This window comes from Dermacentor albipictus, chromosome 1 (assembly GCF_038994185.2).
Source record: "Dermacentor albipictus isolate Rhodes 1998 colony chromosome 1, USDA_Dalb.pri_finalv2, whole genome shotgun sequence".
Taxonomy (NCBI): domain Eukaryota; kingdom Metazoa; phylum Arthropoda; class Arachnida; order Ixodida; family Ixodidae; genus Dermacentor; species Dermacentor albipictus.
Window position 1 is genome coordinate 172,124,225 of NC_091821.1, and position 27,630 is coordinate 172,151,854.

The following is a 27,630-nucleotide window of genomic DNA, read 5'->3' on the forward strand; positions in this document are numbered from 1 at the left end:
CACAGTCTGAGTGATTTACATTTAAATCTACTCTCACTTTGCCTCGACTGGCGGACAGCCCAACCGACTCTGGCACAATGCAGCAGGCTTTACTCGAGTAAGACAACTCGCACTCTTGCGAACTGCCCTCTGCTACATTGCCCAGCTCACGCTGTGCATCGGCACACAGCCCGTCGGTATCGATCGCTGTCTCACGCGCACAGTCCGAATGATTAATAACTGAATCATCCCTATCTAGGCTATCTAGACTGGCGGAGAGCCGCACCGATCCCTGAACAATGCAGTTGTTCTCTCGTGAGCTACGGAGCTCGCCACCCCGAGAACTATTCTCAACTGCATCGTCCAGCTCGCACTTCACTTCTGCACGCCCCTCTGGCCTGACATGGGTGCTCGCTTCTGTCGCGTCAACAGTACCCTTTTCCTCGCTAGCAACCTCGCTAACCTTACCAGCGACGCACACACGTGGTAACTGTGCCAATTTGTTCGCAGCTGGCCTAGCTGTCTCCACAGTCATCTGTTGGCACAGCACCTCGTCGCTCTCACTCTGCGGCCTTTAACGGCCTCTGTTGCCACTAAGGCATTGTTAGCAGCTAGCCTTTTCCCTTCACTTATCAATCGGCAGCCAATCTCACAGGCACTACTCTTTTCGTCGGCTTCTGGCGAAAAACCACTAGATGCTTCCTCATTCTTTCGCTCTGTACTTCCTACAGAATTCAGCCGTTGTATCTGTGCCAATAACTGATCACAATGCTGTATCTCTTTGATCAGTGCTGCCTTCTCTCTCTCATACTTTTCCTCTCGCTCACGTTCGCGTTCATTCTCACGTCCGTGACGCCCACACCTAAGAGTAAGTTTTTGAAGCTCATGCTTCCATTCATTCTCGCGTTCTTCACGCTTATGCTTACTCCTAAGCTCACGACGCTCTCGCAAACGTACACGACGCACACGCTCCCGTGGCTCCTGTATCACTTCCCAAGCAAGCTCAATGCTTTTGTCATCATTGCCACTATCATTAATCGCCTTTATGATAGCTGGCGTTTCCATCCGTTCGTCCGCCTCAACTCCCAAATCGTCGCACACCAACAACAAATCTAACCTCGTCAACCTTCTAAGATCCATGGCAGCTGCCCCGACAGGTGGTTAAAACTGTTTTCCTTAATTAATTTGTGCAAACACACAATGCAACAAATTCCCGATTCCCAGAACTATCAAAATTGAACACACAACCTTTGAGTCTGGCGAATCATAAGGAAAAAAACCACGCGCTCACTTACGGTTACAGCACCCTGCCATCCGGTTCATTCGTCCGCTGTTGCCGGTTCCTCCGGACTCCCTGGGTCGAAGGCTCGCTCCTTCTTCGCTACTCCCAGTTTCTTCGGACCTCTTTCGACGAAGGCTCTCTCTTCTTCGCTCTTCCCGGTTCCTTACGATCTCTCTCGACGAAGGTTGATTCGTAGCGCTGCCACCAGCTGATGCATTCGGAGTCGATCCTACCGCTGCCAACCAGATGTAGGGGTTGAAGGACGGACTTCGGGATGGAAACCACAAAACTTGGGAGGAATTTATTCTACATATTATACAGGGAGGTGAGCGTCAATTAACATTCGTACAGACATTACGGGCCGGCAGCAACTCGGACGCTGCGGCCCGCGGCAAGAAGTTCGAGAGAGGTGAATCAGGGAATCAGGGCATGTCCCAGAATGCTCAGGTCTCTCTGGAAGGCTTCTTATAAACCCTTCGAGCACGGTAAGTCACGTCATGTTTGACCAATGGGAGAGTCCGCTCCGATGACGCCACTTTCAGCCAATGGTAGGCGCCCGTGTCGCGGTGTCGCACCTGGCGGCTCTCTGCGGTCTTGCCTCGCAGACTGGCAATCCACTTCTTCTAGGCTGGAGAAGGAGGGGGGGCGCTCATGCTTCATTGCACAAAGGCCCACCTGCACCCGGTGGCTCGGCTTCGCAGCGGTAGCAGATGCCTTCTTCAAAGCCGAAGGGGGACGATTGAGCTCCATTGTACGAGGCCCCCTTCTAATCCCGGCGACGCACGAACTTGTTGGCACGTGAACTTGTTGCCTTAAACTTGTTTGCTCGGCCGCTTCTCTGGAATGCACTTTCCTGCTTCTGCATTCCTCAATTAGCTGTGCTGCCATCCGATGTGGTCTGGGGAACTCGAAGTAATCGCAGGAAACAGCTCCATATCTAACAACGCCGCTTCGGTGCCGACGGACGCGGCTGAACCGAGCTCGCGTGCTCAACGCTTCGACGCGGTGTTTTGCGCGGAGTGCGCGGGGCGTGAAAAGTACGCAGACAATAAAACTTCATTGGTGATGAAGTCCGCGACTTCCCGCAAGTTCGAGCTAATGAACGTCGGCGCAGCAAGTAAAGACGACTTTCTGAGCTTTTTTTTTTTTTTTTTGCCAAGTACCAATGCAATACAGAGGTTTTCACAATCTTTACATGAACAGATTTCTTTGAGTTTGGTGTTATTGTGTTCAGTAATGACTGGGCTGCATGCTAAAGCATTAAATTTTTCCATGTGATAGGTAAACAAAAGTGGCAGAGTAAGCAAAACTTTGAATGCAATTTTCTCAGCTTTGCTTTTTCGATCAAATGCCTTTGCCTTACGGAACTTTTCATAATGTTTACATCAACTGATTTTATTGAATTAGGTATCATTTTTTTCAGTAAAACCTCAACTACATCCTAAAGCTTTCCATTTTTCATTAAACCCATTAGACTAGCAATTAGGTCAGATGTAAGCTAATTACTCCCGCATTGTTTTTTTCTTCCTACTTTGTTATTCATTCATGACCTATATGATCACTTTTTAAAAATTTCTTTAGCTTTAGGATGTGCAGTGGGCCCTTGGAAATGACAGCCATTCTTTGAAACTAGTTTTTTTAATTAAGAAATTATCATAATGGCCCGTAAGAAAAGACGTATGTGGGATGAATTATTTTGCAATATCTTCATTTATAGATGAGATATATAAAATCTGAATATATATTTGGGATCAGCATTCAAAGATATATCTGCATGCCAATTTTCAGGAAGATATGTTACGAAATAAAAAAAAAGTTTTCAAGACCCTCATCCCCCCTTAAGTAGATGCCTCATTTCATTACTTTCATCACTTTCCGCACTTCCATGACTAAAAAAAAGCTGCAACCAAACTTGCTTTTATTATGTGTAGGCTTTATAATGGTTGTGGTCAACAACAACAAAAAAGGCGCCTTTCGATTCTTCTCATCTGCACTCGTGGGCACACAACAAGTTGCGAGCGGCAATGGTAGTAGCCATGTTTACAGTGATACGTTAGAAGTGTACCCTATTCATACGCTGACGCTTGTAACACGGCTAAGATATTTACCCACCCCTTAGCGGAAACGTGCCGTATTAGGATAGTAGCGAAGACAGATGCCGCAGTTTCCGCAGCATGCCGGCCCTGTGTTTCTATGTCACTGGCACCCCGCAAGGGTGTCTGCGTCAGCAGGCGTTTGGTGCGTTGTGACTCCACGTACCCGAGCACACAAGGGTTGGACCCTCCCGCGTGTAGCCGTGCGTGGCTTAGTTGTGTCCAGGGAAAAGGGGATCCTGGGGGTTGAGCCAATGCCAGGTGTTTGGACCTTTATGGCCCCTCGGCGGCGGCAACACACCCCTTTGGCCTCGCCATCACGTAGACGGCACCTCCGGACTGACACACCCAGGGGAAATCGGTAGTTGCCTTTTCCTGTCTCTCTCTCTCCCTCCAATCTTTGTTTTTCTCTTACTTTTCATCTTTCCTGTCTTCTCCTAGCTTCTGCTTACTTCCAATTTTTCCAGGCAGCAATGGTTAACCTTGTGTGAATAGCCAACCTAGGTTATTTCATATTGGGTTATAGTGGTAATGTACAGCTGGCGTTTGCAGGCCATGTTTCACACGCCCTGCAGCATCCCCTTGTAGGACTCCACGGTGAGTGGCTGGCGTTACTGCCAAAATTACAATCTTTTATGGCTACTTCCTTTCCGCCACTACCTGATCGCTCCCTGAAGAGGGGGCGCACCGATGATGTCTGAGTTTTTTGCCCGTCAAAAAGAAACCTTCCCTCGCTTCCATGTAGTCCACTCCGAACAACCAGACAAACCCGTGTGAACAATCTCTCCATTCTTCGTTTCTAAGTCTCTCATCCAAGTTTTTGGTACAGGCTACAAAGCATCCAGAATGGCAAGCGGTGATCTCCTCTTCGAGCTCCGCAACCAGAAGCAATATGAAAAGCTACCCAATCTTGTATCATTTGGCGACGCCAAAGTAACAGTAACTCCGCATCGTACTATGAATACCACCCGTGGTGTAGTCTCCGATGATGATCTCTTGGAGCTGACTGAAACAGAACTGGAGGGCTTCAGTGAGCAGAACGTCATCAACGTTAAACGAATTAAGATGAGACGTGACAATAAGGAAATACAGACCAAACACCTGATACTTACTTTTGGCACAAGTGTTCTGCCCGAGTCCATTGAGGCCGGGTATATCAAGCTTCGTGTTCGGCCATACATCCCCAATCCCCTGCGATGCTTTAAATGCCAGCGTTTCGGTCACAGCTCACAGAGCTGACAAGGCTGCCAAACCTGCGCGAAATGCAGTGCTAATGAACACACCTCTGAATCTTGTGTAAACTCTCTCCAGTGCGTAAATTGTCATGGGGAGCATGCTGCATACTCGCGGTCGTGGCCATCTAAGAAGAAAGGAAAGGAAAAAGTTACAATTAAAGTAAAAGAAAACATAAGTTTCAAAGAGGCATGCAGGCGGGTATCCTTCCTGCCAAAGCACACCTTTGCCGATGTGGCGCGTCAGGGGGCAGCGCCACAACGGCTTCCGGCGGCTGTCCCACGTAGAGTTACTGTATATGCTACCGCAGGTAGCAGAGTTGCGCGTCTGTTTTATCACGCCGCTAGCGCCCCTATTGGCAGAGCGTCATCACGTGGTAGTCAAGCAACCGTGCATTGCGGAGAAGCAGATGCCCGGGCCAATTTTTGTATTTCCCGACGCTGCCGCTGCAGCGAACTGGATTGACACAAGTTATCGCCAGTCAAATTCAAAGCGAATCCGGCCGATCTTGGCGTTCGCCGTTCGCGTGCGCGCTAGCTGCGTAGAAACAACACAACGTGCGCAGCGCATCTCACAGTTGGTTCATCGCAGTGTCCGCGTAGTCCCATCGGAATGATATAATGACCAGGTGCTCTGCTCCCGTCTGCACGAATCGCTCTGAAAGCGGAAAAGCTTTTTATTCGATCCCATTCAAACCCATGCACCACACTGCTTTCACAGAACTGTCATAAAAAAGCCAGCTCACATTTTCAGGATAATGCACTGCTCTGGTTGCTGTTTCTGAACATAAAAGAGGTTACACAACTAAGTAAAGATATTTCATCTACTACTGCTTATGTGAAGCAGGATGCAAGTGGAATTAATGTCGTTATTTACCATACTGTAAGGGCCTTTACTGTGTTTTGCATTATTACCCATATTGTAGCTATGTCAATCCTGTGAGAGAAAAACTTTCACTACACTCCCACAGAAGGTTACTTTTCGAATCCCTGCAGTGAAAAGGCACATAATGAAGTGGCACTTGAAGGTGTGGCTGATATCCAGTGCCTGCTAGTAGGTGGGTACGTTTCTACAGCAAATTTATTGGGGTACGTACCAGAGTCGAAATACTAATGGTTGGTCATTTATTCACCAGTAATATTTAAGACTGCCTACACGTTGAGAGCTTTGGCACATAAGCAGGTATGCCTATTGCAAAACCCAGTATCCGGTGTCCAGTGCAGCGCCGGATTATGGGCCCAGTGCCGCGCGCTGGATGCTGGGCAGGCGCGGCGTACCGGGAGGCACTGGGTACTGGTGCGAAAAACAGCTCTAGCGCGTTAAATACGTGGTGCCTGGACACCGTATATATATTTTTTGAGAACAGAAAGAAACAGAGCATTTTGGGGCATTAAAAAAAAAAACAAAAAAAAGCTCCGACCAGGATTCGAACGTCGGACCTGCAAATCCAAAGCCCAGTACTTTACCACTACGCCACGCCCGAAGCCGAACATCGGTGCATGATTTTCTATGTCAAGGACCAAGAAGCAGTTTTAGTTTCACAGAGAGAAGTCTCGCTCAGTCATGGTAGATGCGCTATCGCCCAGCAACTAAAGCTCACGCCTGTGTCACAAAGAAAATTTTGCTGTCCGTATTCAGTAGCTTGCTCGGAAGCGCCACAACACCGATTTTCACTTGCGATTGGCATTTTAACTTCGAAAAAAGTCCTAAATGAACCACCGACCCGGGATGCTGCATTGGCTGTTACTACTGATTTGAATAGCCGTTTGTTGTTCTTCACGCGACGGATATGCAACGTTTTCTTAGTTCAGCGATGCCTTTCAGTCGACACGTCTGTCTATTCATATATCTTCGTCAGAGAAGCGCGGGCTAGGACTGTGATCCTTCGGCGACAGCACATACCTGTGTTCATGACGCGTCACATCGGCGCTCATCGCTACTTGTGCTGTTTGTGCGCTCATGCTACTTGTGTTAATTTAAGGACACTGATGCGAAAGCTGAAATATGGTGATTTATCCTTGTTAGACTTCTTGATTCCTGAGCCTAAACGTGCCGAGAGCGTGCAGATGGACTCGGCGGATACGCTTGGCATAAGCTTCGGTGGGGACCGATCTCGGCGCCTTTTCTTGGCGATCTTATTGTCAGCTGTTTCGATGCACTTTGTTTGCGATTAGGCGGAAAAGCAGTCCACAAGCGATGCAAAAGCGTCCACGGTCGATCGACAATACGGTAGGCAAGTCGCCTGCAAAAACAGAGTGCGGCTTCGCCGCATAGATTTGGTTGCTTGCCAGGCAAGATGGCGGACCTACGCGCAACTCTGCTACCTGTGGTAGCATATACAGTAACTCTAGTCCCACCCACACCCAGTGAGGCGGCAGCGACGCCATCCCCCCCCCCCCCCCCCCCCCGGCGGCTGCAGCTAATGCTGCTACGCCAACCTAGCAGACGGGGCCATCGACCACGAAGGTGGGCGCAGCCGAGGCTGCCCCAACCTCCCCGGCTCCTTCCAGCGCTGGCAACAGCCCGCGCAGCCAAATCCTTCAGGGAGCCCCATCTACCTCCGGGCAGGTGGGCGCAGGGGTCTTGCCTTCCGAGGCAGGACTCTCACGGAAAACTTCTCACTCGCAAGAGCGTGTGTCCGGCGCCTCACAAGAGGCAATGGACACTAAACCTGTCCTCATGGCGCGCCAAGCGCCTAAGGAGCGGCGAGGCTCCCTCGAACGCTCCAGAAAGGGCAAGACCCTGATTACAGGGCCTCGAAAGAGCTCTGTAATCTAATCTCTGAAATCTCTGTAATTAATACTTCTGTTTCTGTACATACAGCACCTATTTACTACCAACATGGATACACAGATAATTCGATGGAACGTCAGAGGTCTTCTGAGAAACCTTGATGATGTGCATGAACTCATCCAAAAACACAATCCAAAAGTGCTGCGTTTACAGGAAACACACTTAAAAAACAAACACACAAATTTTCTCCGACAGTGTATAACTTTTCGCAAAGATCGCGATGATGCCGTCGCATCATCGGGCGGTGCTGCCATTGTCACTCTTAGAAGTATAGCGTGTAAACCTTTACAGCTACAAACGCCCCTTGAAGCAGTGGCGGTTCGAGTTGTCTTACTAAACAAACTCATCACCATTTGCTCGCTTTACATACCCCCGCATTACCAACTAAACAAACATGAATTTCAGTCCTTGATAGATCAGTTGCCAGAACCTTATGTTGTTCTTGGCGATTTCAATGCGCACAGCAGCCTATGGGGAGACTCTCGTATCGATGCGCGAGGTCGTCTCGTTGAACAATTCCTTTTTTCGTCCGGTGCGTGTCTGCTGAATAAGAAGACTCCAACATATTATTCTCTCGCAAACAGAACATTTTCTTCAATTGACCTCAGCCTAGTTTCCCCGTGTATACTGCCTGAACTCGAATGGGAAGTTACCAACAATCCTTATGGGAGCGACCACTTCCCCATACTGCTAAGAACACATAAAGAAAACGAATATCTACCACAGGCTCCTAGTCGGAAGATCGATACAGCCGACTGGGAGAAGTTCCGAACTTTCACTAGTATTTCATGGAATGACAGGTCTTCTTTAGGAATTGATGCTGCTGTGCAGTATTTTACAGCCTTCATTATAGATGCTGCATCTAAATGCATATCACAAGTAAATGGCTTGGCATGTAAATGGCGTGTCCCGTGGTGGAATGATGATTGTAGGATCGCTCGTAAGAAACAAAACAAAGCGTGGGGGTTGCTACGCGCTTCTCCCACTGCAGAGAATCTAGTCAACTTTAGAAAAGTGAAGTCCCAAGGCAGGAGAACCTGCCGACAGGCCAGAAGAGAAAGCTGGCAGAAGTTTTTATCGAGTATTAACTCGTTTACAGATGAGGCCAAAGTCTGGAACAGGGTAAATAGAATTAGAGGGCGACAAACATATTCACTCCCTCTGGTAAATGCACAGGGCGATACACTGCAAGATCAGGCAGACTCGCTTGCGGAGCACTTTCAGAATGTGTCAAGTTCAAACCATTATTCGCAATCTTTTCTCAAATATAAACAAATAAAAGAACGTAAGCCAACAACAAGAAAAAGTTGAGAGAATGAGCCCCTCAACCGTCCTTTTAGTATTGCCGAATTGAGAGCTGCCTTGAGCGCATGCAAGAGCTCCGCGACAGGATCTGATAGAATCATGCATGAAATTTTCAAAAACTTACACAATTATACCCAAGTTACACTACTCACACTTTTCAACAACATCTGGGATTCAGGGTACCTTCCAACCGCATGGAAGGAAGCCATTGTGGTCCCTGTTTTGAAGCAAGGCAAAGACCCTTCCTCAGTGCCAAGTTACCGCCCGATAGCCCTCACAAGTTGCATTAGAAAGGTATTTGAATAAATGATAAATCGGCAACTCATTCATTTCCTTGAACAGAGCAAAATGCTTGATCCCTATCAGTGTGGCTTCAGAGAAGGGCACTCTACAACTGATCATCTTGTACGTATTGAAGAAAATATCCGGGACACATTTATACATAAACAGTTCTGACACAACGTGGCGATACGGGATCTTGCAAGACTCATTGGAAATGGGCATTCGTGGAAATATGTTAAATACACTAGAAAGCTATTTGTCCAAACGTACCTTCCGCGTTAAAATCGGCAATGTATTGTCGCGACCTTTTCTACAGGGAACTGGCGTACCTCAATGAGGTCTGCTTAGCTGCACGCTCTTCATCGTGAAAATGAACACCCTTCGTGCTTCATTACCGCTAGCCATTTTTTATTGTTTACGTAAACGACATACAGATAGGTTTCAAATCCTGCAACCTTACAGTATGTGAGAGGCAAGTACAACAGGGCTTGAACAAAGTGTTTAAATGGGCAGAAGAAAACAGATTTAAAGTGAACCCCCAACAAGAGTTCTTGCGTGCTTTTCACGAGAAACAAAGGGCTCATTGCAGATCCCAGTATCGAAATGTATGGTCAGCGAATTCCTGTGAACAAAGAACACAAGTTCTTAGGCATCATACTTGATTCTAAATTAACTTTTATTCCACACATAAAGTATCTCAAGGTCAAATGCCTAAAAACAACGAACTTACTGAAAGTGTTATCCCACACAACATGGGGCAGCGACAGGAAATGTTTAACCCTTTGAGGGTCGAATTATTTTGAAAAAAAACTTTCCCAGGTGGTCAAATTACTTTATTGCGGATTTTAAATGTACAATATGTATAAAGTTGGGAATAATTAGTAAAAAATAATTAGGAACAGTATTTTGGTGTCGGCATCACTCAGAACTGCAGAATGCTCAATAGTATTTCTGAGCGTGGTACTCCTTGAAACACGGGTCTATGCACAGTGCCTTATCGCAGTCTGTACACCTAAAATGCGTGTCTGTTCTCTTGGAGCAAGGAGTGGTGTTGGTGCACACATGACATCTCTGCGTGCGGCTGCCTTGGGCAGAGGTCTGAGGCACCCTCTCGCGTAAGCGCGTTGCCGCGGAGAGCGAGAATACCTCGTGAGCGGTGGTGACAAACAAGCTAAGAGCAGTGCCAACCAAGATAGAAATCAACTTCCGCCGCCCCTGCGAGAGCGTGGCGACAAAGAAAAAAACCACGTTTCGCGCGCCTCCGTTGCGATCACGCGGCGGAACCGAAACTGCGAAAGCGCGTTGCCACTGAGAGTGGGAATACCTGGCGAACGGCGCTGATAAGCAAGCTAAGATCAGCGCCAATGAAGATAGAAATCAACTTCCACCACCCAGCAAGAGAGTGCCGACAAAGAAAAAAATGACGTTTCGCGCGCCACCGTTGCGATCACGCGGTGAAGCCGAAACCGCCAAAGGGGCGTTGCCGCAGTCTGAGCGACGCGCTGAAGCTAGCAATCAGCTAGCTCTGTTTATTTCCCCGAGAAGGTAGCGCCAATTTCAAACGCATCTTGTAAGTGCTAAGAGGTGGCAGCGCCTCACGGTGAGCACGTATCATCATTATGGCGCGAAATTTCAAACAGAGCGTCGGAACTGTACCCGTACGGCAAAGACCTTGCGGGACAGAAAACCACTGCCGTACATGTACTGCCAAAACCTTCAAAGGGTTAATGAATCTTTACAAGAGCCTAATTCGAACACGGTTGGACTACGGTGCTGTGATCTATCATTCTGCAGCCCCGAGCACGCTAGAGATGCTAGATCCCGTCCACCGATCTAGGAATCCGACAGGCCACTGGAGCTTTCAGAAGAAGTCCCATTGAAAGTTTATAGGCAGAATCAAATGAGTGGTCACTTAATCTGCAGAGAACATACATCAGCCAAACACATTTTTTGAAAGTCCACTCTAATCCTCAACATCCGTGTTTTAATACCATCAATGATATGACATATGCTACACTCTTTCATAATCGTCCCTTTGTAAGACAGCCTTTCTCGCTGCGTGTGAGGGAGCTTAGTGATGAAATGCATGTCCCACTCCTCGAGCTCCGCCTAATGCATCCAGCCAAGCTGCTACCTCCTTGGGAGTGGCAGCTGATACAATGCGATATATCTTTCGTGCAAGTCACAAAGCACGCTTCAGAGATTGAAATTGAAACGCATTTCTGGGAACTCCAGTACAAATACTCCTGCACGGAGTTCTACACAGATGCATCGAAATCACATGACGGGGTGTCCTATGCAGCCGTTGGTCCATTCTTCTCGGAATCCGATTTACTACATCCGGAAACTAGTATCTTTACGGCTGAGGCCTACGCACTATTGTTGGTTGTAAAGCATATAAAGAAATCAAAACTCCAGAAATCAGTTATATATACGGACTCCCTTAGTGTTGTGAAGGCCTTGATGTCATTCTGTAACCACAAAAATCCGGTAATTAATGAACTCTACTCTGCCCTGTGCAAAGCATATATATCTAACCAACATGTGATTATATGCTGGGTGCCTGGACATAGGGGCATCGAGGGTAATATTCTAGCGGACCAGGTGGCCCCATTAATTTCAGTGCATGCAGTTAATCCTACTGCTTCGGTCTCTGTCACAGACCTGAAGCCTTTCTTAATAAGAAAACTGCGAAACTGCTGGCAACGCTTGTGGGACCTGGAAACAAATAATAAGCTGCATGTAATAAAGCCACAATTAGGTTTCTGGCCTCCTGTAATGAAATCACGCCGGACAGATGTCCTATTCTGTTGTCTAAGAATAGGACACACATTTGGCACACATAACTTTTTACTCACGGGAAACGAACCTCCAACCTGTGGTAGATGCGGGGAGAGGCTGACCGTCCTCCACGTCCTACTGGAGTGTCGGGAAACCAAATCTGAAAGAAAGAAACATTTTCCCTTAGCATACCGGCAGCACATTCCCCTTCATCCTGTTATGTTACTTGGTCCAGAACCACTCTTTGACACCAACGCAGTCCTAGGTTTTTTGAAAGACGTTGTGTTGCATGTTACTAGCCCCACACGTTCGTAGCGCCTCCTCTCTACAGAGGATGCCGCTGTGATAATTATTCTGAATAGCACATGCCTCTAGGCCCTTGTGTGTCAAGGGCTCTGGTGAGGCAGTAGTGCTCTAAGCAGTTTAACATCTCTCATATTTTATATAATGCATCATTCTTTCTTAATGCATTTTAGTGATCAGAGTACACGTCATTAATCATTGCCCTAATTTTATTACGCTTACATTTTATGCAATTTACACCAACTTTTTTAGGCCTCTCTACACCCACGTCACTATAAACTCACAGAACCCATCAGAGCACTGCATATTTATTACCACTAGCATGGCGCTCTTTGGCCATACCTGGCCCTTGCGCCATTAAACCTCAAACATCATCATGTCACTGGCAGCTAAGCGCGCGCGCCCATCTGTTTCTGTCCTCTCAAAGTGGACATGGCTGCGTTATTGCCACAAACTTGCTGATATTAACGATATTATTCATTACTGATACGGGAGAAACTGTTTGAATGCACGTATAGTACTCGCGAGAAGAAAAAAATACCACGTTCGGCGCGTTCGGCTTGCTCTGCCGTCCGCCATTTTTATTTTGGTGTCCCGCAGCAAACGCAGGAAGAATTTTTTTTTTCTTTTCGCGGGCAATTTAACTTGTGTAATGATCGCACCCCTGATTTTGCATCAATTTTTCTGACAAAAATAGTGGGATCATTATGCGAGTAAATACGGTATACAAGGTGCTACCCAAAAGTTCCGGGGATTCAGTGGTAAAAAAGATGTGTTCACCGTAATGCTTCCGTCTTCTTTGAAGAAGTACCCTTGAGCATGTATACGCCGATCCCAGCATTTCTGCCACGATTTCATGCATTCATGGAACTGCAGGCAACAGCGTGTTGAGGGCTGCCTGCAATTCTGACTGGATCTCTTCAACAGTGTGAAACCGACGTCCTTTCAGCCTCAACTTCAGCTTTGGGAACAACAAAAAGTCGCAAGGGGCGAGGTCAGATGAATGGGGTGGTTGTGGAAGTACTGTGATTTGTTTGGAAGTTGTGGGGTCTGATATGGGATTCTCACACCGTACTCTTGGGACAAAGGAACGACAACACAGTAGTGCAAACAATCACAAGGGCATTTATTGCACCTTTCATAGATCAGTGCCAGCTAGCCGAGTTGCTATCCACAAAACATGCCGATGGGCGCGCGACAAATCTAGAAGTCCGACTCACCGCGTCCTCGCGAGCGAATATGTTCGCCCCATGCTGGATCCCAACGCCTGGTCGTTCACGTGTATAGTCACGCGAATCGTGGCACGTTCGAAGGCGGCCACGCGAGGCGGTCTCGCAGAAGCCTGGGTCGCCGCACGCTCGCGGGAGACGTCCCCCGCCGCGCGCCGACCCGCCGGGAAAGAGGGTCGCTGCACGCGTGGCACATCCGTGCTGCTAGCTGTCTCCAACCCAAGAGAGAGCGCCTTGTCTCTCCCGCACCCAGGTAACCCCGCAGCAGCGCAACACTAGCGCCATCTCTCGCACTGCGCTTGTACCACTCCAACCGCCGCGTGCGCGGCGAAGCCGCACTACAGGAGACGCGCTATGCGGGAAAAACATCAGGGGAGGCGCGAGGGTCGCGCATCCCCACAAAGTTGAGAACTGTCGAACGAGTGATGTGTGAGCGGGTGCATTGTCGTGATGAAGGTGCAGTTTCTGTTCGTCACTGAGCAGCGTTGGCACAAATTTTGCAGAAATGCGACTCATGTCCAGAACATCCTACAAAATTGCGATTGTCCTGCAATGCCACAGACATCCTTTATAGTTAGCCTGCGATTTCCAAGGATAGCCTTGCGAACATCCGCTATCATTGCCACGGTTGTGCTCGTTGGCGGGCGTCTGGAACGTTCGTCATCGTCAGCAAACATTGAAGCATTTATGCCATAAAAATGTCCTAGTTTGGCTCATGGCATTGACTACAAAAGCGTCCTCTAGCATACGATAAGTTTCTGCCACAGTTTTGCCAAGTTTAAAACAAAACTTGATGCAAATCCTTTGCTCCTTAAAGTCTGTCATATTTGTTACTAAGAAATGCGCCAAATCAGTGAAACATTGCATTGCAAAACAACACTTCGCAAAACAATACTTCTTAGATGAAAGTTGTTCAGAACACTGATCCGCAAGGCATACTGCAGGCCACGTGTAGTGGTGGAAATGTGTACCACACTCGGTTTGCGCACGCTTTTCAAATTCCCGGAACTTTGGGTAGCACCTCGTATTTAGCTTCGACCAACCCGTCGCAAGACTCGCTTTGGAACACAGCGGGTGAAAAAGTGTCATGTTACTAGTGCACCGATGACCCAGCTGCATGCATTTGCGCTGTGGGCAGATGGATGGGGGGGAGTGTGGTGCGAAGTTGCTGTGACCCTCCCAATTTAAGATACTTGGACAGGTTGCAAATCGCGCCAAACCTGAAAGTTAAAAGGCACCTGCTCTTTACCGTTGGCACTGACTGTGGTTGACCCGCACTGCACCAGCGATGGCTATGTCAGAGTGGTAACCGAGTCTGTGGGATCTCACATGCACTCTTGGGACAAAGGAACGACAACACAGTAGGGCAAACAATCACAAGGGCATTTATTGCACTTTTCATGCACTAATGCCTGCTAGCCGAATATGTTCGCCCCTTATGCTGGACACCAATGCCTAATCGTTCGCGTATACGGTCACATGAACAGTGGTGCGTTCGAACGATTGTGTTCATCCATTCCAGTGTCTCGCTCCTAAGCCTTTCTCAGGACGGTCCCGCGAAGCATCGATCGGTGCATCTCGGGACGGTCCCGCGAAGCATGGATCAGTGCACGCGCAGAGCATCACGCCACTCACCAACTCCCAAACCAAAGAGGAACATCCTACTCCCTTTTGTGCCCAAGTAACCTTGCCGTTGGGTAGTGTTAACAGCAAAGCACTCGTGCCATCTCTCGTAATATGCTGCAACCACACCGACCGCCACCGGCGCTTAGCTACGGGGAGAAGCCAGATTACAGGAGATGCAAGAGCCATGTATGGAAAATATCAGGGGACACACGAGAGTCAAGCATCCCTACAAATCACGTGATGCGCTGTACATGCTTGTGTCTGTTGCACAAATTCGCCTTACACACCTGCCGTAAAGATGAGAAAGCTCTTGTGTATTTTGAATGAAAACAGAAACGCAAGACTTACTATGCAATAAAAGACTGCCATAAAACACAGGTTCACTATTAAGCTGAGAACCGCATTGGTATTTATTACAACATAACATCACTAATTCTTTATTTGCAGAAGGAAAAAGCACTCGAGTCTATCCAACAGACATTCTACTGATAAAATATTTTCCAGAACTTCATGTACTAGAACTGAGCTGTAATCATTGCTGGCATTCTAATTTGGAGTTCCCTTTAACCCTTTGAGGGCCAATTTTTTTTGCCAAATGTATCTCCCCAGGGTCTATTTTTTTTATTACAGATTTAAAATCTTCAGAGTGATCTATTTTGAAAAAAGTTCACCATAATTTTTGTAGTCACCGTAAAGTAATAAAAAATATTTTCCGTAGGTGAAAAACATGCATTGTTTGTACATGAATACAGATGTGCTTGCATAAGTACTTATAATAAGAATAAATATAGAGAAGTGATACACTGGAATAAATATTCTGATTCCGCACTTGGGCTGGAGTCCGTATAGAAGGAATCACCGCTCTACTCACTTGTAGAAGAGCAGCTGGCATGCATGTCCATAGTGTAATTGAACAGTGTATATGAGCGTACGCAAGAAAACTTGATGGTTGTGCACCCTTCAGAAAAGCAAAACTAGTCAGAAACTAGCAGCAATCCTTCATCCCATCGCCAACAAGGGGCAAAAAGGTTCCGCGAGTCTCAAGAAAATAAATGCAGGCATGACAGCATGGTTCATAAATGGAGGCATTGTTTATATATACCAGCACCTCCCTGTAATCAGATGTAATGGCACCCCTGTCAGTAATAAACAAGCAAGCAACTAGTGGTGACACTCAGAGAGATTCGAAAACAACAAAAACAGCCAGTGAGATAAAACCAAAACTAACCGCCGTGCTCCCGCGAATACAGCAAGTGGTCAATGATGCACCGGCGTAAACAAGCCGTAGAGTGTCTTGTATCCAAGCCGGCTGTCAGCACTTTCTGCACAAGAGAGAGTTAAAAAATTGGCCGGTTTTTCAAACATGCAGGCATCGTTGTAAATATACAGCATCGACCACTTGGGACTTGTTTGCGGTGCTGTATATTGAAGGCATTGACCCTCGAAGGGTTAATAAGAGTAGAGCGTACTACATATCTTGTCTTCTATGTACCTAAGTTGCTGATAGCTAGCTACATTTTTGTTATGCAATGCAGGGTGGCTACTGATGTATGCAGCACTGTGTTTTCTTGCCCAGAATTTATAAGCATTAAACATTGTGATAAATTTTGTGATATTCAATACTTCATTCAATATTCTACTCTTTTTTTATATTCAATGCAATATTCAATTCGAAATCTACTATTTGGTATTTGCACAGACTTAGAAATTCGTAAGAAATTTGTAAATGCTTTTTACAACCTTAGGGCAAGTTTTTTATGAGTGCTCATTGCAGTATATTTTTCCTGCAGGTGTGCTTATCACAGGGGTCATCCTCATCACAGAAATGTGCGAGAAGAGTCCAGACACATTACAGCACTTCAAGAAAGTGAGAACGGTTTGTTGATGTTATTGTGGACTTTCCTTTTCTTTCTGCTTGCATTGATCTTTTTTTGGTATCTTTGTGCCCAAAGTTAAAAACAGTGTGATAAAAACATTTCTTAATATAATTCCACATAGCGTTGTTTCACTTGTAGTGCTATAATGATGCATAAAACATTAGGCTCACAAATTTCCAACATAAAATTTGTTCATGGCTTTATGGCACTTTCTGTTCTTTTAATCATGCTTAGTGCTTCAGTGATAGATGCATAGGATAAGAATTATTGAGCAAGTTTTGTTGAACATGCTTAGATGCTGTATAAAGACTCATTAGTAGGTCTGGAGTGTGCCTAATTGTTATTGGCTGTGGCAAGCGTTTATTTAACCTTCCTGCTGCGATGGGTTTAATTACCTCTACATGTAAGTGTTCTAGTGTTGTTTCCTATGTGCAAACAGGGCTTTGTGAGCTTATCTGTAATATGAAAGGAAGCAGTATGCCTAAATTCTGAGACCTGGGTCTATAAAACCAAAGTTATTTTAAAAGTTTCACATTTTAATTAAGGGTGTGTGAATATTTGAATATCGTCGAATATTATATTTTTAATATTTGTTTTTGATTTTAAAAATAGATATTAGAACATGTTTGTGTATTCGGTTAGATACGAATATTCGATAAGAATTATTGAGCAAGTTTTGTTGAACATGCTTAGATGCTGTATAAAGACTCATTAGTAGGTCTGGAGTGTGCCTAATTGTTATTGGCTGTGGCAAGCGTTTATTTAACCTTCCTGCTGCGATGGGTTTAATTACCTCTACATGTAAGTGTTCTAGTGTTGTTTCCTATGTGCAAACAGGGCTTTGTGAGCTTATCTGTAATATGAAAGGAAGCAGTATGCCTAAATTCTGAGACCTGGGTCTATAAAACCAAAGTTATTTTAAAAGTTTCACATTTTAATTAAGGGTGTGTGAATATTTGAATATCGTCGAATATTATATTTTTAATATTTGTTTTTGATTTTAAAAATAGATATTAGAACATGTTTGTGTATTCGGTTAGATACGAATATTCGAATCAAATATTGCTGTCTGTGCGAGAGCAAACATGGTTTTAGCATTTGTTTCTATCTAACCTAAGAATATTGTGGTGATCATTGTGCTTAATATTGCAATTATTTCGTGCTGCTAGCGAAATTTTGCCCGTAAAGCACACTTAGGCACCTAACGTTTATACTGTGCGGAAAAGCCAGCCTCTCAATAGCGAGCGGCATGGGTTTCTCCCCCTGGACAGCGAGGGCACACTTCTTTTTTTTCCAGCCCCACCCCCGATTCTCAGCTTATTGCTTAACAGCTAGTGCGATGAGGGAGGACTGGCACAGGGTCAAATGCCCCCCAATTTACAATCGTTTGATGCGGTATACTGAGGCACAGGCTGGTGAGGACAGCTAGTGAGAATTACTGAATTTTCAAAGTTAACATGAGCCAAATACGTAATGTTTTAGTGAAATGGCTTACTAGTCTAGTTTCTTAACATTGACAATGTGATTGCAATGTTCCAAGATAACAAGTTAGCCCAACTTGCTAATAAATGCATGTGCATATCATTATTTGATATTTGATTCAATATTCGACGCTAAGTATTTGTAAAGGAAAATTTTGATGTTCGTATACCCCTAATTTTAATTATACTTTATTTCATTGCTGTTTGCAATCCATTGTTCTGCTGTCACAAGGTTAGACAATAGTAAGCTCTTCCATCCTAATGTTTGAAAGGGTGGGACAGCTGTGCTAATTTGGCCAAAAAGATACATTTGCAACTTGCTGTTCCAAAACTACACAATTGCCTGAAATTGTGTCCACACTTCTCCAAGCCAGAAAACAACAGCCTCAAGTTTATGTTTTGACCAGCTTTAGCAGAAATTGATGATCATGTTTTAGGTTTTGTTAGTCGAGTGCTGTCAAGCCTCTAGAAAACAATCATCAAATGTTTACTACGTCAACAGGGTTTTACTTACTGAATGAATTTTGCACAAAAGCAGTGTGGAAGCTGCAATTCTCATTAAGCAGTGTGGAAGCTGCAATTCTCATTATCTCATGACTGATTAGTGCTCTCAGTGGTGAAGGCCTCATGACTTTCTTCACACCGTGGCTACAGAGTGCATCTTCAACTGAGATGTACTTTTCACTACCGCATGCACATCCTGATTATTTTTTTGCAAGTGTGCTGGTCATCAACAGAGTGTCAGTTCATCGCGATATAGCAACTTTGCACCGAGTCAAAATGAGATTATTGTTTGCTGCAACTACTGTGGAAAAAATTGCGGCCGCTATTGAAGTGATCACGGATGGCGACTATGTAGATCTGCAGCATGCGGCCGACGCACGAACTGAGTCAAAATAAAACTACCATTTGTTGCAACAACTGCAGATGAAAGCACGGTAGCTATCGATGCAATCATGGATGACGACTACGCAGTTTAGAAGGCACTCGGCCACTGCACGCATGAAGTCAAAATGTAACTACTGTTTGCTGCAACCGGTGTGCACGAAACCGTGGTGGCTGTTGATGTGATCATTAATGGCGACTACGCAGTTATGAAGGCACATGGCCAATGCGGTGTCATGCGTGGTGTTAACGCAAGAATAAAGGTTTTAAAGGCACAATTAGGCACAAAGTGTTTAAGCATTGCTGTCATTCACATACAATTTTCGCTGATGACTATGGCTATGCGGACTGCTGCTTCATTTCGATTAGACTCTAACACTGTTCTTGCACTTTCGTGTTTCCCATTTGCGGTGCACTGCGCTCGCTGTGCTATGAGAGTTGGCTGAATTTATCTATGTGCAGCCAAATACGTCTTAAATAATGAGAGTTTGATTGCAATAAATAATGCATACGCCTGCCAAGACCAGAGGACGAGTCCGAACTATCCAATTATTTTAATTAACAAGGATTGAATTAAGAAGTTTTACTGTAATTGAATATCTTCATACTTATCCTGGGTGAAGATAATTTGTAATACCGAGGTGGTAAAAATGAACCAAGAGTCCACTACTGTGGCAACCCTTTCTACGGCGACACTGTGAGACCTTGGGACATCAATGAATCGCCTTGTACTGTTAGTGCATAGTAATGAACATAATGCACCATGATGTGATCTGCTGACTAGACGAACCACAGAGCTTCCCACAATAATTAATACAGTGAACTCTGGCACTGCGCACGTTAGGCACCATGGGAATGATGGTTAGTACACCGACTTGGTGCTATTGTGCTTTATTGGCCTTCATTGTCCTGAATTTCTAAGCAACTTTTAATTCTCTAAATGCAGAAGACTCTGTAAACAGCCGTAATCACTACTAATTGCAGTGGTTCAGCCTGTCGAGGTGGCCAGATTGAAACATGCCAAGCGTCGCATTGCACTGGCTTTGGCTTGCCCGTGAGAATTATTAAAGGCGTTCTGTGCCACTTGTCGATGCATTTGCCTGTGGCATAATGGTTATAATATAGGGCTTCTGTGCTAGAAGTCCTATGTTCGAATCCTGCCTTCAATTTTAATTATGTTTATTTAGTTATAATAATAATAATAATAATAATAATAATAATAATAATAATAATAATAATAATAATAATAATAATAATAATAATAATTAATGTTGTTGTTGTTACTGTTATTAATAATAAATGTATTGATTATTATTTAAATTTATTTAATTAGCCAGAAGGACAAAGTTAAGCAAATCCATGTATTAACCATCGTTCCCATGCTGGCTGAACCACCCACCCCACTTCCACTTCCCATGAACACTAGTGCCAGAGTTCCCTCTGGTAATTATTGTATGAAACTGTATGAAACTGTATGAAACTGTATGAAGAAGCTGGTGACAACATGGGCACCACAGCGTTGCCATACACTTTCTTAAGAAGACCCTAGCCCGTTAGTGAAAAAAAAAAAAAAACCCTTAATTACCTTAAGCTGCCTGCACCTTGACCCTCGTTTGATCCTAGACTCCGGTTTCTTGTTTAAATAGTTAGCTACAAGGCTGAAATTAAGGAGCAATGTACGTTGACAATAAATAAGAAACGTTTACAGTGACTAAAAAAAAAAAAATTACTTTTTCTACAAGTTACATGATGATGATGATATATGTCGTTTTTTTGGTGCAAGAGCCAGGAATGGCTAAAAAGCGCCATGGTACAATTTATGCCACGCATGTGTTTGCCTAGCTGTCCTCTATAGCTAGAAATTGCACCTCGCAGAAGCTGCGTTAATATTGCTTGTACAAGCGAGGAAACTTAACTGCTTCTGTACCATCTGAAGTGACGCTTTGAGAATTTTAGCAAATACGCATGATTATTTTCTGCATATGGTAAAAGGCACAAGGCCTAATGATTAGGGATGTGCAAATACCAAATACTATATATCAAATTGAATATCGAATTGAATAAAGAAAATAGCTGAATATCAAATAGCAGAAAATTTAACACAACACTTATGCTTCTGAATTTTGTGTAAAGAACACAGTGCACTGTACATACTCAGCAGGCTAATCACATTACAAGAATCTTGCTTGCTATCAGTAACTTAGGTACCTATGAATCGAGATGTATAACATGTTCTACACTTATTAACTCCTTCCCTACGATGGGGAAAATAGGTGTTTTTTGTTGGTTATGTCAGATTTTTTTTCTCTAAAGGAACTACTGCACTTCAAATTTTATGTAATACATAAACAAAAGGCAGAATGAATGTACTTTTCATGCATAGACGTTTTATTGATGAGATATATGTCATAAAAAAGATACAAATTGGCAAAATCAAGATTGTGGAATAAAATTGAACAAAGTTTGTAAAGACGTGCTTGTATCTACTAATAAAAAAATGTAACATATACAAAGTGTATTGCCGTTTAATAAACACTATCTCCGAAAAAATCTAAATTTTTCATTGAACAGGTATTCCACTACATAAATTTAACCATTTCAGGGTCAATGACATAAATATGCGGCGCCGTGTATAATGACGTAAATATGCGGCGCCGGCGCCGTGTATTCCCTGTATTCTCACTATGTGAGAATACAGGGAATTTTTTTTTTCGCGTGCCTCCCTCTCTCGGTTTTCGTTGCATGGTTTGTTTTAGAGCTAGTTTGCTCCGGCGCGTCTATATACTACCACTCGCTCATTGGCGCACGCACGCGCGGGCTACAGTTTGAGTTTTGTTCTGCGGGTGATTTCGGCTTCTTGCGCTTGGGAAACTGATGGCTATCTCATTACTAATCGCTCAAAGGGCAGCCGCCTGTTTCTCACTTGTTTAGTGCTCACATGGGTGAGCATAGGAAGGATGCCACCGTGCATGCGTTTTCTTTTCTTTTTTGGGGGGAGGAGACTCGCAATATCTTATTGCCTCTGGTTGGTGATAAGGTGAAGATTAGCGAAAGTTTGTCGCACATTTTGCTTTTTTGATGGGCACATGACGACACTGTTTACTATGCAGTTCCATTACGCTATGGACGTAAATATTAGTATAAGAGCAGGAACATTTGAGACTTGAAAAATATTCTCATGTGCGCATATTCTAAGCCTTGAACTATAACAATGCATCAAATTTTTCATTCCTTTAAGTTTATTTCTTTGTTTTATTGTTATTATTCATGAATAAAGAGTACATAAATACCAACACAAAATATTTTTTTCTCACTTTACGGTCACCCTAGAAAAATTATGGTAAATTCTTTTCGAAATAGGTCCTCAGAAGAATTGGAATCTGCAACAAAAAAAATCGACCCCTAAAGGGTTAAGTGCAAGGACTGCAGTTTGGCGTGATGGGCTGCGGCCGCTGATGTTCCTCGCTGGCTTGCGTTGTTGTCACTCTCAGAGTCAAAGTCTGACAAAAAGTTGGCATCCTCAGACTCGCTGCTGCTCGATCCATGAATGCAATTGGCCGCAAATGCAGCGGAATTGCGAGATCTGCGATCTTTAGAAGTGTGCGCGCTGCTCTCGGAGGCAGCCATTTTTGCTTTCTACTTTGACGATCGCCAAACTTCGGAGCACGTTCGAAAGTCACCACCTGGGGGGAAAAAAAAGCGAACTGCTTAGGAAACAAAACAATAGTTCTCCTCCTTCACGTCCGAAAGTGCAGTGTGTCTGTGAGCAGCATTGAAAGTCTCGAAACCAGCGTTTCAAACCATAGTAAGTGGGCTAACGATGCCCAATGGGCGCAGTACGGAAAGAGTTAAAGGGAACACCAAATTAGTATGCCAGCACTGATAACAACTCAGTTCATATATGAAGGTCTGGAAAATATCTTTTATTGATAGAATGTCTGTCGAACGATTACTTTTTCTTTTTTTCTAAATAAAGTTTACTACTACTACTATTACTACTACTACTACTGTCAAATAGAATTAAGGGCTTTTTACCTCTGAAGCTGAAGGAATAGCCAAGTTGTCTTATATACCTATAGGGCTTTCAGTTAAATGGGGGACCATATTATGCCTAATGGTAGTCTTTATTGCTTAGAAGCATAGACAAGCCCACATTGAGTTTCTCCGCTGACGCCAGCACTTGTCATTCCCCTACTGGAGCAAGGCGAACTTTCACGGGTGGTCATGCCTATCTCCTCCACTTATCCCTTTGCTAGCTGCACCCCCCTCGCGTTCACATTACCGTTTGTTTATTCAATTCATGTGAAAAGGTCAACATTGGTTGAAGAGGGGATGTCCCTTGACCCAGCCTTTCAACAGTGGCTCTTGTCTTCGTCGAGACAACAACTGCCATGGATGCTTGATGGAAACTTGCAGCCGTAAAATTGCTAAGTAGGCGTGTCGAGTATGATGACAGAAGTCGACATGTTCACGAGAATGCTTATAAAAAAATTGTATTATCCACAGAAGGGTGGAGAGGGGGGTGAAGCTGATTTCTCCAAGTGGTAGTAATATGAAATAGACAAAAGTCCTCATGTGTGAGCAGGGCCTGTCAACCCCAGGGTTCCAACTTTTTCACAAAAAAGAAGAGGTGTACTGTTTCGGCAGTTAAAAAATGAGCAATTGAAATAGAGAATGTTAACAGAAATTGAGTTAAAAAATTGAAACTCATTGCTTTCATTTCACATTTGCTCGATTTCTTGGTGGCCATGGGTTTGATTCCCCGCCATGGAAGCTGCATTCCAAGAGATTTAATGAAAAAAAAAAAATTGCAGCAGATCCAAATTGGAATCTATATGCAGCGAAGCTTTTTGTGCATAAGAATAAAAGTCGAAACACGAGGTACACACAGACAGACAGGCACAGACAGGCAGACAGACCACAGGCGTGGTCACGATACGCGGCGATGTTCGCAAAGAAAAGCTGCGCTTTTAAAAAGATCCTTGTGTACTGTGCTTGAGGTGTGCAGTAAAAAGCACCCGATGGTGCAAATAAATGTGAAGGCTTTCACTATGGCGTCCGTCATAGTTCACTTTTCAGCTTCTGGACATTAAACCCTGCAGTTTAACATAACCTAACACTTTTCAAGCTGCTGTGCACTGGAAGAACAACACAGGATTATGTATATTTATCACATGCAGGATAACAGAGAAAAATAGTGTGAATGATCTGTTCATTTAGTGTAAATATAGCAAAACAAACATAGTGCACAGAGTGAGAGTAATCAAGTAAGTCCTGCCCACTCTGATAGTGCAGAATGTAAATTCAACAGCGCAGTCATGAGATCAATAAATAGCCACAATCACTGCAGACTACTGAGAGTGAACATGATCTCCGATTGACTTTGAATTTTATTTTGAAGCATGAAATTAGCATAAGTGTCCTCGTTTTTTCCCTTCATTTTAAGCCACAATTGCAATCATTTCATTAGCTTAAAAATAACAAAAAATGAACTGAACTCATGCTAATGATTATTTAGGAGTAAAATTACTGTATCAAAACATATTCTGCCTTAGAGACATTTAAAATGTGCTGCAGGCAGAGAAAACAAAGCTTCACACAGATGTGCTTTTCCTTCGCACAAGCAAATTTTTTTTCATGGCCTGCTCTACACCGTCGATGTAACAATGCAGGGCTATCTGTCCTTACGTGAGCTTTCAGCGATGAAAATAATTGTTTAAGCTTGAATTGTTTAAGTTTAGGTGTCCTTGGACACGAAGCACTTGTGACAAACTTCACACAGTCAGTCCGGCACGCGCAGAATATGGTGTATCCAGACGACGGACGGCTCCACGCAAATCTGTGCCGCGGACGCTTATTCCGCCGCCCGTCCAGCTGCGAAGCGCATACAGACGACGGACGGACTGGGCAGACGACTGTGCCGGAAAAATAAAGATGGTGGCACCGCTCGAAGCGACTGCCGTCCGCCTCGAACCTGTCAAGTCGTTGTCGTCCACTGTGTGGCCCGTAACTTTCAAACTGAGGCTTGTATTTGGTTTAAATTTGTGTCCAGAAGCTTCGACAGCAATGTATTCGTGATGAGTGGGCACTGTTTCCGAAAGCGATACTCAGATTCTCGGCGCGTGGGCTTAGAGTGGCTGTATTGGCTGAACATGGCCTCGAAGATGTTACGGCGGCCTTGGCGGATCTCAGTGGCCGTAAGTTAAAATTATTGCTTGTTTCTACTCACTCTAGATGGTGCCATCGGTGTAACAAAGACTTTGTCATACATGTTTTTCACTCTGAATGAAAATGGAGATCGAAAGAAAACTACCATAGAGTTTCTAAATAAATACCGTAGAGGGAAATGGGGCGCTAGTGTCTACGGGGTTGCCTCATGGGAATGATGGGAAGTACAGGCTTCGGATTGATTTCGATCTTTAGACTAGTGATGTTTGCTTGCGGCGCAGTAAACAAAGCTACACTCAAATATTGTCGCATAAAATCTAATTTTATTTCTGCAGTATGTTATATAATGTACAACACACTACATAAACTTTGTATGACTTTGAGATGGAAGCATGGTTTACTATGGTTTGTCACCAGGACACACCAGGGTATGCATACATGTGTGATTCTGTTCCAGTTTTGACGCCAGAAAATAATGATTTATATAGTTTTGCAACAGCAATAAGAATTGTGCATGTACTTATATAAAAATACTCATCAAGTATTTATAGAAATAAAAATGTTGTATTGTGAGAAAGTGTTGCGCCCTTGAGTGGAATGCTATAAGTGTCGTCTGTTACCGACGCCTGCTCGCTGCGAACGCGAGGCTATTGTCGCAGACGACAGGCGCTTGTGAACTCTCTCGCTCTTTCGAAAGGCTGCGTTGGCGGTCACGATTGCTGAAAGTCTTCAAGTAAACTTGAGCACATCTGCTGCAGTGCGAGCTAGGACGCTTGTGGCCTCTTACGAGTATGCTTCTTCATATTTTACATTGACGTACCGTTTCCGAAGCGTTATTGCATAGCTTTGCACTTACCAATTTAGCTTTGCACTTACCAATTTTGCGACACTAGACTACAGCCAGGAAGCAGCAACCTTTCCTACTACTAGTAAGTTTGCATTCTCAAAGTCCTAAAAAACGCATTTCAATGAGCACATAAACGAGCAGTGCATAACGAAGCCCTCAATAAAATTTGATTGTCGAGCCACTAGAAGTACAACTGTCTATGTCTTGTGTCAGTAGTGCCTTCTTCTTCCTGTTCTGAAGTTTCATAAAGCATGTAACGCTACAGCACCAACCTAACACACTTAACAAACCAAGGCCCAAACGCTCAAAACATGTTCTTTCAACATTTACGATGCCGTCGCTTTCTCGTCATGGCTTCAACACCACACTGCGTCACAAACATCGTCCCAGCCGCTGGCCCAGCGCGCTATTGCCACTTCGAGCAACATAACAAAGGCAGAGAGCTTTACGTTCCACTGTCCCACTGCAAGTTACAGCAATTGCACTTGGAGCGAAACCAAAACTGCCAAAAAAATACTTTTAGACTAATTCGCCTGTCAATAGAATGTCAATCCGAAGCCTGTACTTCCCATCATTTCCGTGATGGTTGAATGATCGCAGCGCCAGATTTCCCTCTAGGTATACTAATATGAAACTCTATAAAAACGACGGTTGGCCGCAATGGTTGTTGTTTTGTCCGAATTGGATGATGAGTACTTGTTTCATCGAAAGAGGTCTTGTTACGCTCTTGTGTCCGCGTAATCGGTGAGAGTCATGTCCCGCAACGCGGGGAACTGCTCCACGAGATGTAAGAACAACAAAGTTGCCTCGTCGTTCAGGTTCATTTCAGTCGCTCTTGTGCGAGTCGCGCACACGCGAACAGACACGAATGGTGTCTGCAGTGATGAAGCTGTTTCAGAAAGATCCCAAAGCCGTGCGTGTTGCCAGACTGTAGAGCATGCTAGGCTAAATCCGCAGCATTTGACCCCCAAAATCCGGATGCGAAAAATAGCTCGGCATTTTTCGTCCGTGGGGTTCGCGAACGACACGTGGACGGCACAAATCCGTCACGCATAGTCACGTGATGCGCCGTCCGTCGCGAAAAAGACGAATTTCGTCCGTTGTGTGGATCCACTATTATAACATGCTTCGGCAGTGCAGTGAAACGTAGGAGGACTGCGTGCTGCACCCCTGGTTCTGGCTGTTGTAAATTTTTTGGCGTAGGTGGCATCTGCAGCTGGCGCCAGAGGGCCCCCGTGCAGCGCTGTGGTTGTCTGTTGCTTTCCTGTTTTCTTCCAGAAAACCGGTGGGTTTTTCCATCTTTATGGCAGGTGGTGTTTGAAGGTCAAAAGCAGGGAATGCACACCGCGTCACTTGGCGTTGCTCCACGTGGCTATCGGCATTGCGCGCGCCGATCGTGGTCAGTGCCAACAATACAGAGTTCTCAAATCGGGAGGCCCACGGCATGTTCCGTCGTCCCCCCCTCC

The 27,630-nt window shown here is 44.7% G+C and overlaps 1 protein-coding gene across 5 annotated transcripts in view; it reads left to right on the plus strand.

Moving 5' to 3' along the window:
- AP-1gamma (adaptor protein complex 1, gamma subunit) overlaps window positions 1-27,630 on the plus strand; it is a 233,201-nt gene that overhangs the window by 61,926 nt on the left and 143,645 nt on the right. For 4 of the 5 annotated variants that reach the window (XM_065436802.1, XM_065436806.1, XM_065436804.1 and 1 more), the window contains exon 5: window positions 16,697-16,782. In XM_065436802.1, coding sequence (XP_065292874.1) covers window positions 16,697-16,782 — 86 coding nt within the window. The remainder of the gene's footprint in view (window positions 1-16,696; window positions 16,783-27,630) is intronic. The other variant, XM_065436803.1, reaches the window with a different exon arrangement.